General features: G+C 45.5%; 2 protein-coding genes across 9 annotated transcripts in view; both read left to right on the top strand.

Moving 5' to 3' along the window:
• Window positions 1-2211, top strand: part of sestd1 (SEC14 and spectrin domains 1) — a 34623-nt gene extending 32412 nt beyond the window's left edge. For all 6 annotated transcript variants that reach the window (XM_077002323.1, XM_077002322.1, XM_077002320.1 and 3 more), the window contains 2 exons: window positions 826-944; window positions 1210-2211. In XM_077002323.1, the coding sequence (XP_076858438.1) occupies window positions 826-944; window positions 1210-1366 (276 nt within the window). In that variant the 3' untranslated portion in view covers window positions 1367-2211. The remainder of the gene's footprint in view (window positions 1-825; window positions 945-1209) is intronic.
• Window positions 2212-5069: 2858 nt separating this feature from the next.
• The window catches only part of ccdc141 (coiled-coil domain containing 141), a 30273-nt gene continuing 21891 nt past the window's right edge, over window positions 5070-13451 (top strand). For all 3 annotated transcript variants that reach the window (XM_077002315.1, XM_077002314.1, XM_077002316.1), the window contains exons 1-4: window positions 5070-5542; window positions 6726-6848; window positions 7915-8106; window positions 13082-13184. In XM_077002315.1, the coding sequence (XP_076858430.1) occupies window positions 5441-5542; window positions 6726-6848; window positions 7915-8106; window positions 13082-13184 (520 nt within the window). In that variant the 5' untranslated portion in view covers window positions 5070-5440. The remainder of the gene's footprint in view (window positions 5543-6725; window positions 6849-7914; window positions 8107-13081; window positions 13185-13451) is intronic.

Raw genomic sequence — 13451 nt, 5'->3', positions numbered from 1 at the left:
TTGAGTGCTGGTGTTTGAAGGTGTGCGGGTCTTGCTCTGTTTATCTCGGTTTCTGAGTGCCTGGTGTTCACCCTCAAGCATGTACTTATTTAGATGAAACCCCAAGGTGTGATGGAGGAGGCAAGGAGGTGGTGTGTGTGTGTGTGTGTGTGTGTGTGTGTGTGTGTGTGTGTGTGTGTGTGTGTGTGTGTGTGTGTGTGAGATTTCTGTGCGAATGACTGATGCTGCTCTCTGATCTCTGAGTGCTCTCTGGCTTTAGGACAGAGACTGCATGTCCCTGGCACTGGTCTCAGAGGCTCTGTGATGCCTCAGACAATAAGCATGCTCTTCCTCTTCCTCCCTGTCCCATGTCCCTCAGACAATAACCATGCTCTTCCTCTTCCTCCCTGTCCCATGTCCCTCAGACAATAAGCATGCTCTTCCTCTTCCTCCCTGTCCCATGTCCCTCAGACAATAACCATGCTCTTCCTCTTCCTCCCTGTCCCATGTCCCTCAGACAATAAGCATGCTCTTCCTCTTCCTCCCTGTCCCATGTCCCTCAGACAATAAGCATGCTCTTCCTCTTCCTCCCTGTCCCATGTCCCTCAGACAATAAGCATGCTCTTCCTCTTCCTCCCTGTCCCATGTCCCTCAGACAATAAGCATGCTCTTCCTCTTCCTCCCTGTCCCATGTCCCTCAGACAATAAGCATGCTCTTCCTCTTCCTCCCTGTCCCATGTCCCTCAGACAATAAGCATGCTCTTCCTCTTCCTCCCTGTCCCATGTCCCTCAGACAATAAGCATGCTCTTCCTCTTCCTCCCTGTCCCATGTCCCTCTTGCCCCAGGTTCTCAGAGAGGGCTCAGAGCAGCCCGAATTGTTGGACTCCGAGGTGTTTGAGGAGGTGGAGACTGCAGGGAAGGGTCTGCTGGACAGGCTTACAGTTCCTGTCATATTTCCTGATGGGTAAGAGTTCAGATCCACAGTGTCACACGTGTCTGCTCAGACTCTGCTGTTCTGGTTAAGTGGACTTGTCTGCTTTTTCCTGATATTTCTAACTAAAAGGAGAGATACCAATGCAAAAATCATGTCTTTATTATTCTGAATGTATTATACTTCATCATTGAGAGGCAGAGAACAGTTTTCTGTGGTGTTGCGAGAATCAGAATCACTGAAGGCAACTCCCTCTTCTTTGTGCCCTCCTTTGCTTACCCAAAATGCCCTGTTGCAGGAGCGAGCAGTTTTTCGGCAGCCCCGGGGACATGGCGTCCTCGGCAGAGAGCATCCGCGACAAGCTGAAGCTCATAGAGGACAGGAGGCTGCAACAGGAAGAGGCGGAGCATCTACAGGAAGAGGCCGCTCTGGAGGAAGGCCCCGAGGAGAGTTAATGGATACTCCAGTAACCCCGTTTCTGTGAGAGATGTGGGGTCACCCCTGCAGACTCCCTCACTCAAGGGTCAAAGTTCAAGGTTCACTCCCCAGCACCGCTCCTCTATCATGCCCTTTTCCAGGAGTGACCTGTCCGCTCCTGTTGCCTTAATAGTCTGCCATCTTCACTTACCAGTAGAAGGCTCTAGTTCCATTGCTTAAGCTCACACATTGGAACAAGAAAAGAAAAGACTAAAACCTCCTCCAATGAAGCTTTAGACGTCCCCCCTGTGTGTCCTGGACAGGTGATCTGAGCTTTTCATGGTGCTACTAAGCCTGTAGAATGCTAAGAAGGCACCATTGTTCCACTCCATCCTCTGTATGTGGTTCTGTAGACTTGGGTCTATGGTAAACCTCCTGATTGATTGACAGTGAGAAATGTATTTGCTTTTCATAAAGCATTACCAAAACGTTTGATTTTTCATTGTTTTTTCTTTATGAACCAATATGAATATCCACTAAAAAGTCAACTGATTCAGGCATAAACTGCCAAAGGTACTATTACAGCTTTTGCTAGAACAGTGTGTATGTGCGATAGAGTGGTGTGTATGTGTGTGTATGTGTGAGAAAGTGGTCGGGTGGGTGTGTGTCCGAGAGAGTGGTGTAGTGCGAGAGAGTGGTGTGTGTGTGTGTGTTACAAAGACATGGGAGACAATTGCGAGCTTAGTGGACATGCTGGCGATTGTATTGTATTTCATTTTGTCTTTCAGCATGAAAAGGTCCAATATTAAAACCAGGCCTTTGTCAGAAGGCCTCGTGTAGAATAAGTTCAGAGCATCATTTCAATAAATGAAATGTGAAACTCTCTTTCTTCTCATTATTGTCTTATAGATATTGTGCTTACATATAGAAGCACGTCTAAAATCTGGATTGATTGGTTGATTTTTTTCTGTTTTACCATATAATATTGTATTCTTTTTGGTGGTTCCTTTTTTTTTTTTTTTTTTTTGCAGTTATGTAATCTGGTTTACAGGAAATACGGTTAAATTAAATCCAAACAACTTGAAGTGTCCTTAATACTAACAGCTTTAGCTCTGACTGGCCTTTGTCATTAATGGCCATCTAAGCTTAGTAAACTCAACACAAGTTTGTTTGTTCTGATCATGAAATAACTAGTGTAAAATGATAGACTTATTCAGTCAGGTCTGCAGTCTCAGATTCCAACCATAATTCTTTTTCCAAACACCTTCCAAAGCTGACCTGCATAATACACGAGTACAAGGTGAACAAATGTACTTGAGAACGTGCACTTCACAGCAGTTAGCGCTCCGTTTGGAGCTCCTCTGCGTTTTGTTTGATGTCAACAGATGTGATGGTGGTGCTGATCACCTCGGCCTGGATGTTTGGCCCACTGTACTGACCGACATGTCTCTCTGCAGAACATGAACAATCTGAAGACCTCACACAATGCAAATACACACAGCAGAGGTGCATTGTGGGGCAGTGTCTCAAGATCACATTTTTCATGAGTCATTAGAATTTTGAATGGAGACGACGGCTCAGCGTGAGATGTGTGCCGTTTTAGTTTATATATAAAGCACTGGTCGTTTACCCCGGAACCATAGTTATTGGGTATCGTGCACTCGGACATCTATTGTAAGCTCACTGGATAACAGGACGAAAATAGCTGGTCTCTGATAATGGTGTGAATGCCACTCTTGAAGTGTTGGGGAACCAGACTTGCTGCTTGCTTGAGAGAAACAGGCCTAAATGAATCACTGCCGTTTGGCCGTCTTTGAAAAAATGCTTGTCGTGCAGTAGTAATTCAGCTGCGTAGTTGCCGTTTAAGCTAAATGAGGTTCTAATGAAACTTGATAAGGGTGGAGAATTCCGCCGTATTTTTAACTGGGACATTTGTGAACACCCACAAAGCTTAGTCATGGTGAGAGTGGTGGGAATCATGTCAGTGTTGGATAAATACCCCAAAATGCATGTTAGTGTGGGTTTCTATGAATAACTCGGGCCAATCCTGAGCTCACCTGATTTATCAGTGACGCCTGACAGATGGCCAGTCTATGTGGGGCCTTTGGAATGTGCCAGCCCCCTCAGTGGCCCCTGTTGTCCCTCCCCTCCGCGGCCTGGAACCCGGCTACTCTCTCAGCTGTCTCCCTCACCCTCACAGCTGCTGCCTAGCGTGCGCTGGGTGGATGTGCGGCTGCGGGTGGGGATGGTAAAGTGACGTGAGAAACACGGTTGGGGTCAGGTTCTCTGCTGACTTCAGAGCGGACTGTGGCTGCTCAGACCAGCAGAGATTTAGGACAGGTGGAGCCCTGTGAGTGCTGGGGTTTGGAGTCCTGAAGAGAGAATAAATTCATCAGCTGGAAGGATTGTTTTAGATGTTGAGTCGGTGTTTTTGTAGTCAGTCACAGGGAGGTGGAGGCTCTGAGGAATATTAATGGTACAGTTATAGTATATATAACAAAGAAATCATCATAATTAAATGATGAATAACAATAATGCATTCATTAATTTACTTATACACAACTAGCTTGGCCAACTTTTAAAGTGTCAGCTAGATTGTAATTTACTGTTTGTCTTCATAAAAAATGGTTTACATGGACCCTACATTAGCACTAAAAAGAGGAAAATTATTTTTCAAACGACTTAAATGGCTTTAAAAACAACCCAACATACTTTCCTGCACTCATATTATAAAGAAAACTATGGCACATCTCTCTCTCTCTCTCTTTTATTTTATCAATTCAAACCCATCAACTCCTCTGGGCATTGAGTCAAAATCTCCAGAGACCCCAGAACTCCTGAAATGGGAACCTCCACTGGCCTCAGTGAGGGAGTCAATAATATTAAGGATAAATGTGTTTATCTTACACTTGCTGGTTTTTCTTCCCCAAGCGCTCTGATTTCTCTACAGTTGCTTTCTGGAGATCAAAGAACGTGTGATTTAGCAGAAAAGCATACCAGCATACCCCCCCCCCCCCCCCCCTTTCTACTAATGAGATCATCAAAGTGGCTGTGGGTGGTGGTGGTGGTGGAGGTTGGGGGTTTGGAGGCAGCAGAGGAAACGGAGGGTTTGGCGGTGTTTCCCTTCAGTGCGTATCTGCCTTTCTCTCTGGGACTTTTCCTCTCATTGTGCTGTAGTCAGGGAATCAGCTGCAGTTTAATGGGACAACACGTCCTGCTCAGGGGTGATCTGTTAGGCAGGTAGAAGGTAGGCAGAGGGGGAAATCACCTGCTTATACAGGTAAGGTGATTTCTACAGCATTCTCAATCATCTGTTGGCTAGATAAATCGAGGACCAGTCGGTGAAGTGTCTGGTGGTGGCACTCTGTGGACATCCACTAAAACATCAGCAAAGCAGTCAAGGAGACTCTAGGAAGACCTTATATGGGTGATAACATAGCCTACGTTGCTGGGATGGTAACCTTCTTGCTTAAAAGGCCCTTTTAAGACCACTATGGCTCACAGGCCCTGTCTAATACGGATGTTCTCCAAATAGGACAGTCTAGCTTTCAGTCTGCTCCGCTCTAGCTGTGAGAAGTAAAAAACAAACGCCAGAGGACATCCAGTGGAGGAGGTAGGCAGGGAGACGGGGGAGGGACTTCACACAGACCAAAGCCACCAGTCAAGGGGTGTGTCGAATGGCTTTCCATGCGGTGTGATAAGGCCAGTGGATATGTCTATTTTTACCCCCATGCGCTCTGCCCCACTAGCTTGCTCTGCTTGGCTAGCATCAGACTTCCCACTCACAGAAGCTTCCCCAGTGCAGGGTGTTTGAGCACCGGGCCGGAGTAGAACCGTCACTGAGGATCTGGAACCGGACCTGCGGAACAGGGAGGAGTCACGGCCTCTGATGTGGACTCTGCTGCTTTAATAAGCCCCTTCTCCACCTACTCACCCCCCCCTGCGAGAGAGCACTCTTTGTTTGGGTTTGAACGCCTGCTGGGACATCCGTGGAGTACTGCAGATTTTTTAAAGTGGATAAAAAGTTCTGGATTGTGCCAGGAGATCAGATTAACCAGCTCTGGCAACTGCTTGACCATCCTGATTGTTGGACGTGTGGGACTCTGAGGACAATGTCCAGAGAAGGTGACCCGGGGGGCCAGACATCCACCACGACGCTCAGCACAGTGGCTGTGCAGGAAGCAGAGACGCGTATTGTTGTAGCTGTGTTGAAGGTACCCGAGTTTCAGCTGTTTAGTGCGCGGGGGGGGGGGGGGGGGGGGGGGGGGGGGGGGTGGACCTGTGGAGGTTGGTTGTAAGTTTTACAAGCTTTTGTATCTGTGTACCTAAACACTGACTGTAGTGCATATTCTTAACGGCACACTGAACAGTATTATTTTATTGTGGCCTACTCTTTTACAATTACCAAGTCCTTCTCTGATCTGTCAATATTTTATGTTCAGTGGATTACATAAATTACATAATCCTACGTAGATGATTTTCAGGCTCCTGTAAGTGGTATTCAACATGGATTTGTCCCGCGTGCTCCTCAAAGTCAAACTTCCCTGTTTCGTCAGTGATGTCAAAAGACTTCGCTGCCAGGTGCTGGGGAATCGGGTTAAAACAAATCAATCTATCTTCCATTTCAGGTGCCAATAGGAGCAGATCCAGCTACGTAATGTGAACATCTCCCGAGGCCTGACATGCCTCCTTAATGTTCGTGTTTATCAGCACAGCTCCCACAGAGAGGATAACAACAGCTGTGAAATATTCCGGCAGCACACCATGACAAACACCTTACCGTATCTAAGCTCTGAATTATTGATAAACGTTTCTCACAATCTGATGGAAATCTTTTGTACTTTTAGCTTGTGTTATGGCTGCCAGGTGTTTTGTTGATGAAGAAAGTAGCAACGAGGAGACATCTTCTCTCCCGACAACCCTTTACCCCTGCGGCATGTGCCCAATACACACTAGAGGCAATCAGCACACATGCCTGCATAATGATCCCTGCCAACGCACTTAAAATATACAGGGCCGACAATTAAACAGCCATCAGCCCTCGTGTCGGGAGCAGCTTCCCGCGTTTTGTATCGCGGTTCAGACAAACTGCAGCAGCTGGTGGATCTCCTTGCGTTTCCACCAATGTGCCCAAAATGGCTTTCACCTTCTCGCCCGGAGCAGGAGGAGCGCGATGTTTCAGGCGCTCGGGTCACGTTGGGGGCTCGCTTGCGTGTTGTCACACCTCAGCCCGGAGCAGGGGAGCGCTCCCGGGAACCTGACTTCAGTCTTTAATGTCCGTGGAGAGGACGTGGGCGCGGGGAGTGCAGGCGCGGTTCCTCCCCGTCCACCTCCGCGTAAACACGGCCTTGATGTGTCATCTGTGTGTGTGTGTGTGTGTGTGTGTTTTTGTTGAAGTGCGGAGAGCTCGTCCAGGTGCGGCTGACGGAAGCTCTTCCGGACCTGCTCGACATCGGATCCAACCAGCACGAATCTAAGAAGCTTCTCGAAGGACACGAACAACTCCTGGCCAAACTTAAGGTGCAGTAGCTCGTCTCCACCGAAACAGGGTGTCCGTTAATTATCTGTCCTGTTGGTTGTGCTCAGATCACTAGCGCCTCTGTTCTAAGCTGTGTAGACTCGCAGTGCCCCACATGTTACCGGTGGAGCCCCGTTCAGGCCCGGGGAGTGTGAGCTCCGCCTCCGGGGCCTCGTTAAAGATGAGCGCTCCACACTCGGTCCCTCCAGCTGCATCACGGAAACAGCTGTCAGGTTTCCATGCGCTCGCGAGCAGCTGATTCTGCACCATTGTGTCCTCGTGAACAGCTATTGCATCACTTCGGTCATGTTCTTCTACACATTCAGCTTACCCTTGTATAAAAATGTTGGATGCTGAATGCACGCTAGCGTTTTGAATACATACCGATTAAAACGAGATGAGCTATGAAATTAATAGACTTTCATTTGACGTACATGCAACAAGCAATTTTCTATGAAATTATAGTTTTTTATAGTATGCTGTAAATATTGCTGCAAAACCCATCATTTTCCATGTAATTACCCATTTGAGTGCTCTTTGTGTTGAGTTTAGGCCTTAATGTCAGCGCGTATATTTGCATGGGCCATCATCCACTGGCTTGCTCTCCACTGTCAGAGAGAGCGGCTGCGCTTATTTGGAGTCTGGAGACAAAGCTGCTATTGATTCAAACACACAATTGTGACATTCAGGGGCGTTCCCTCATCCCACATCCAGCATATGAAGAGAGCTCTTGAGCGAGAAGGACCAGCTCCCGGAGGAATGGAGTCAGGCCTGCACACTAAGCCTTTAATTACAGTCAAACGCTGCCGTGACGCCAGCACGTGGGCTCAGTCACTTGTGTGTTCAGGATTGGTTGTGTCTGAATCATCTGTTCACCAGAAGATGGAGAAGCTCTATTGTGCATTAATTTCTCCATCAACCTCGAAAAAACATTTGCCAGAAGCCAAAATGGTGAATGTTTGCTGTTTTGATGTTTTGGGACCATTACATAAGTAACTGAGTGCCATCAAACACAGCTGACGCTAATGTGATTTACTTATCAAAATATCCCAAATCTGCCTCTGCTAGAGAAATGAAGGGGGCGTGTGGACTCTGCTGGAGGAGGCAGATAAGACCGCTGAGGAGAAGGAGGATGAGAAGGTGGTTTTTGACGCCATGGCCTACTCTCTCAGCGAGGCCTGGAAGACCTTAGTGAAGGACCTGGAGAAGAGAAGGAGACTCCTGCTGCTCGCCTGCCAGTTCTACGACCAGGCCCTGGAGGTGAGGAAGAGGAGGAGAAGGAGAGGTTGGGAGGAGGGAGGGAGGAGAGAGAGAGAGAGAGAGAGAGAGAGAGAGAGAGAGAGAGAGAGAGAGAGAGAGAGAGAGAGAGAAGTGCAGTGTCCTGTATATAAAAGTGGTGTAGAAGGAAGACAGAAGGGGGAAAGAGGGATTTGGCACAGCTTTAAAAAGACAAGATGAAAGAGGATTTCCTCTAAAGTATGACAGAGAAAGAGAGAGAGAGAGAGAGAGAGAGAGAGAGAGAGAGAGAGAAGACAGGGAGAAAGGAAGATTCCCTTGTACAACACCTAAGCACCCCATCCTTAAATATTTACACCTATTTAAACATCTATTTCTGTTGTATTTATGTATTCTTCTACTGTCTGTTTCTCTGATAAGCTTCCAGCTTAATGGTGTCTTTACATCCTGGCCTAGTATAAGGTTCTAGCATACAGATTATTGTCAAGGAGACTGCAGAGCACTTTAGTAAGTGACTCTGCACAAGAGCATGTGCCAAAACTGTAATTGTGAATGAAAGGAATGAAGTCAAACTAGATGCCTTCCTCAGAGAGAGAGGCTCAGTGGGAGGAAAAGTGAGGAAGAGTTTAGGCATCTTTTATAATGAGAGAGAGCACACACATACATGAGAAAACAAAAGCACATGAGATAAAGAGAAAGAGCACGTGAGACAGAACATGAGAGAAAGAGAAAGAGCACGTGAGACAGAACATGAGAGAAAGAGCACGTGAGACAGAACATGAGAGAAAGAGAAAGAGCATGTGAGACAGAACATGAGAGAAAGAGCACGTGAGACAGAACATGAGAGAAAGAGAAAGAGCACGTGAGACAGAACATGAGAGAAAGAGCACATGAGAAACAGCTCAAGACAGAGCACACGCGAAAGAGAAGAAATTGGAGAAAGAATGTGTGAGAGCGAAGAAGTGCACACGTGCGTTCGTGTGTGTGCGTGAGGTGGAGGGCGAGCACGTGTGCTGCAGCTCTGTAGCAGCCTCTGCTTCTCCCTGGATCTTCGTAACTATTCTCTAATGGCACATTTGGAACTACACTGCCTGCTTTTTGTTTTTTCAGCTTCCATGTGTGGAAACATGGTGTGATAACAGACCAGGCACTGATGTGTCTGCTGCGTAGCCACTTTTATTATAACAGCAGCTGCATCCTGTAATGTGTTTTTGAAGGAGATCTGAGGAATCTGTGTTGGTGATCCAGAGCTTTGATATCAGATGTTCACCCAACGCTGACAAATTATTGAAATAAGTCTGGTAGGTGTTGCTCTTTGGACTGAAAACGTAGACAGCAGTGTGGGCAAGGGGTGTGTCTCTGGACAGAGAAGTGAGGGGGTGTGTCTCTGGACAAATGAGTGAGGGGGTGTGTCTCTGGACAGACGAGTGAGGGTCTGGACAATTGAGTGAGACTGTGGTCATTTTGCTCTAATTCTGGAACATGGGTTAAGATGGGCTTTGCTTTGGGATAGCTGATTACGACACTGATGACTGATGTTCACACAATGATGAGCCGTCTCCCACATTTCCATGTGCTTCTCCCATTTCTCCCAGTGCTTCTCCCATTTCTCCCAGTGCTTCTCCCACTTAGTTATCTAATGGCCTGCAACTGACACCCAGCTTCAGTTTCAAAATTTCAAGGCTTGTTTTGCAGTAACCCATGTTGGCACAGGGGCAGTGTAGTTCATGCTAATTCATGCTAGTTCATGATATCTTTTCCTCAGTAAGTGAGCAGTACTGACAACATGCTCGGTACAGGAGAAGTGTATACTCACGTGTGAGACCATACAGGAGAAGTGCATACTCACGTGTGAGACCATACAGGAGATGTGCATACTCATGTGTAAGACCATACAGGAGATGTGCATACTCATGTGTAAGACCATACAGGAGAAGTGTATACTCACATGTGGGACCATACAGGAGAAGTGTATTCTCACGTGTGTATACTCATGTGTGAGACTATACAGGAGAAGTGTATACTCATGTGTGGGACCATACAGGAGAAGTGCATACTCATGTGTGAGACCATATAGGAGAAGTGTATACTCACGTGTGTATACTCCACGTGTGAGACCATATAGGAGAAGTGTATACTCACGTGTGTATACTCACATGTGGGACCATACAGGAGAAGTGTATACTCATGTGTGTATCCTCACGTGTGAGACCATACAGGTGAAGTGTATTCTCACGTGTGTATACTCATGTGTGGGACCATACAGGAGAAGTGCATACTCATGTGGAGACCATATAGGAGAAGTGTATACTCACGTGTGTATACTCACGTGTGAGACCATACAGGAGAAGTGTATACTCACATGTGTATACTCATGTGTGAGACCATATAGGAGAAGTGTATACTCACATGTGTATACTCACATGTGGGACCATACAGGAGAAGTGTATACTCACCTGTGTATACTAATGTGTGGGACCATACAGGAGAAGTGTATAGCCTACTCACGTGTGTATACTCATGTGTGAGACCATACAGGAGAAGTGTATACTCACGTGTGTATACTACCATGTGGGACATGTGTGTACATAAAACTGTTCCGCAAACTCAAAAATGTGTGTTCACAAGGGACATTTCACTAGTGTGTTTCACTCGGGGTTTTTTTGTAATATTCATTTTACTAGTGTAAGGTTTCACTCTGGGTTTATGTAATATTCATTTCTCTAGTGCCCCCATACTCAAATAGCTATCTATTTCTGGCCCTCAAATTGTTTTGAAAAGTGTTTTTTTTTTTTAGGAATCTTTTTTTTCAATCGCGCTATCCGCTCTTATTTTGAAATCGCGCACCGCGATCTCAAGACGCTGCCTTTATGGCAACAACAAACACATAGGGTTCTGGACCCATAGTATTGTTAACCTTTTAAATCCTGTAAAGCGCTTTGTGACAACATGTGTTGTGAAAAGCGCTATACAAATAAACTTTGATTGATTGATTGATTGATTGATAGCAGACGCCCAAATGCGTTCCCCCCCCCCCGTAACCGGCCCCTTCAGCGATTGAAAAAATAAAATGTGGCCCGCCATCATTTCTATTTGAGTACCCCTGCTCTAGTGTAATATTTCACTCTGGGTTTATTTAATAATCATTTCAACATGCACTTATCAGAAAGTGAAAGAACAGCGATAACCAGTATTTAAGTAACGTGTGTAATTAGGGTGACCAGATTCCAATTTACCAGATGTGGGACAAAGATGTGGGACAAACTATGTTTGTGTGGGACAATGTGGGACACCAATGCATCGAGATAAAATAGTGTGTAATTTATTTTTTTAAATAATAAATTAAACATCTCTATTCTGCCCCTTTAGCACATAAAATTGCAAATAATAATGTGTTTATATATATAAATAAATGAAACTTAATAAAAATTAAAAAAATAAATTCTGACCTGTATGATAGGGAGTGTTTCACAGTGTGGTAAACGCTAGTTCAGCTGCTGTTACTTTATCTACCCTTGAATCTAGTTTGGGTTTTAGCAGGAACGTATGCATAGACTGGGAAGTCTCCTTTTGAGCTACACGTTTTTTGTGAGTCTCGCATTGTCTGTGTCTTTTCACATCATATTCACCTCCGTGTGAAACGGAAAAATGAATCAAACAAACGTCACAAAAAACTTTACAAGAGTCACCTTGCACTGGTTTCACCCAGGGGTAAATAGTTTCCCAGTCTCTGTTATAGCTACATTTTCGTTTTTTAGATCGAGTCGTGTTTTCCTCCCTGTCCTCCATAGCTGCATGTAGGTGCTGTTCTGACCTGGGGTGGGTTTCCCGAAACGTTCGTAGCGCTAAGTACTTCTTAACCTCGTACGTTTCATACGAGGTTACGAAGTACTTAGCACTACGAACATTTCGGGAAACCCACCCCGAAATGTTCCCGAAACGTTCGTAGCGCTAAGTACTTCTTAACCTCGTACGTTTCATACGAGGTTACGAAGTACTTAACGCTACGAACATTTCGGGAAACCCAACCCTGATTTGCACTGGTTTGTGTTGGTGGGCGTGTCCTACGCCTGCATTCAGCCCGCCCCGCCCCTGATGACAGCCATCACTGCTTTTCCCACACACACAGACATTGATAAAAAAAAAAACAAAAAAAAAAACACGCATTTCAAAACCGGAGTCTGGCAGGCTATAACAATGCGGGACAATGTCTCAATTTGCGGGACACGTGAAAAGTAATGAAATAGCGGGACTGTCCCGCACAAAGCGGGACATCTGGTCACCCTATGTGTAATAAGGTGGATCTAGTTTGTTGTAAAAGCTTCGTCTGTATTGTGAACAAAAACATAACCCTCAGAGTAGTTGCGTTTTAGATATCGTTTCAGAGCGTGGACAACTTTGTTACCGACAGTGAAATTTAAAATTCCAACCTTATCTGCTCAGTTCTCTCATACTAGAGGACACAAACCTCTGGGTCTCGGACACAAAGGACGAGCCCTTGTGATGCCCATGACAGCTGTTTTATTTGACCTCACTGCACCACATATTGCGTGCTAGGTTTGAAACGGATGGTGAGACTAATGTCTTTACCCTCAAGACCAGAATGTGCAGTGGCCCTTTTCTGGTTGGACTGTGTCTAAATGCTGGAAGGGCATGTGATTGATATCATGAGTCTAAATCTCATCAGATGTGTTTCACGCTGACTTTTGCATTTTGTACTATCAAATGATGGATAAAATATATTAATAAAATGTGCAAAATGTAAGAGTAAAATGTATGAAAGACAAATTAAAGGTATTCCCTCAGTATACACTTAATCTTTAATAAGCATTATAAAACATGAATTTAATTCTTATATTATAGTAATAAATCAAGAATTAAATTAATACTTCTTTAGGACGTTGTGCCACAAACTTTGATCACATTCTCACCTGTATTATATATGTATTATACATGTATTATATATGTATTATTATAATACACTCTCTTTGTGATGCAGTTTGCCATCAAGCTTGATGAAGCAGAGATGGTGCACAGCGTAGACCAGCCACTGAGGGACCATCACTCTGAGCTCAGACAGAAATACAGCAGCACAAGAAGAGGTAAGGGATAGGTCACGCCCCCCCAACATCAAACGCTGGACAGAACAATCTCAGGAGAGATGGTAAGAAAGAAAGTCCAGAAAAAGAAGAGGAAGAGGACGAATGGGAGAGAGAGAGAGAGAGAGAGAGAGAGAGAAAGAGAGAGAGAGGATGAAGAGAGACTGAGTGAACAAGGGCGAGGAGTGATCAGGGGCCGCGGGGAGAGGAACAGAGAGAGGTCACGGAGTGGAGGATGATGGGTAGATAATGAGGCCTGATATTATCTGA

Source organism: Brachyhypopomus gauderio, chromosome 4, assembly GCF_052324685.1.
Source record: "Brachyhypopomus gauderio isolate BG-103 chromosome 4, BGAUD_0.2, whole genome shotgun sequence".
Lineage (NCBI taxonomy): Eukaryota > Metazoa > Chordata > Actinopteri > Gymnotiformes > Hypopomidae > Brachyhypopomus > Brachyhypopomus gauderio.
The sequence above is the reverse complement of the archived record's forward strand: the minus strand, read 5'-3'. Positions and strand labels throughout refer to the sequence as shown.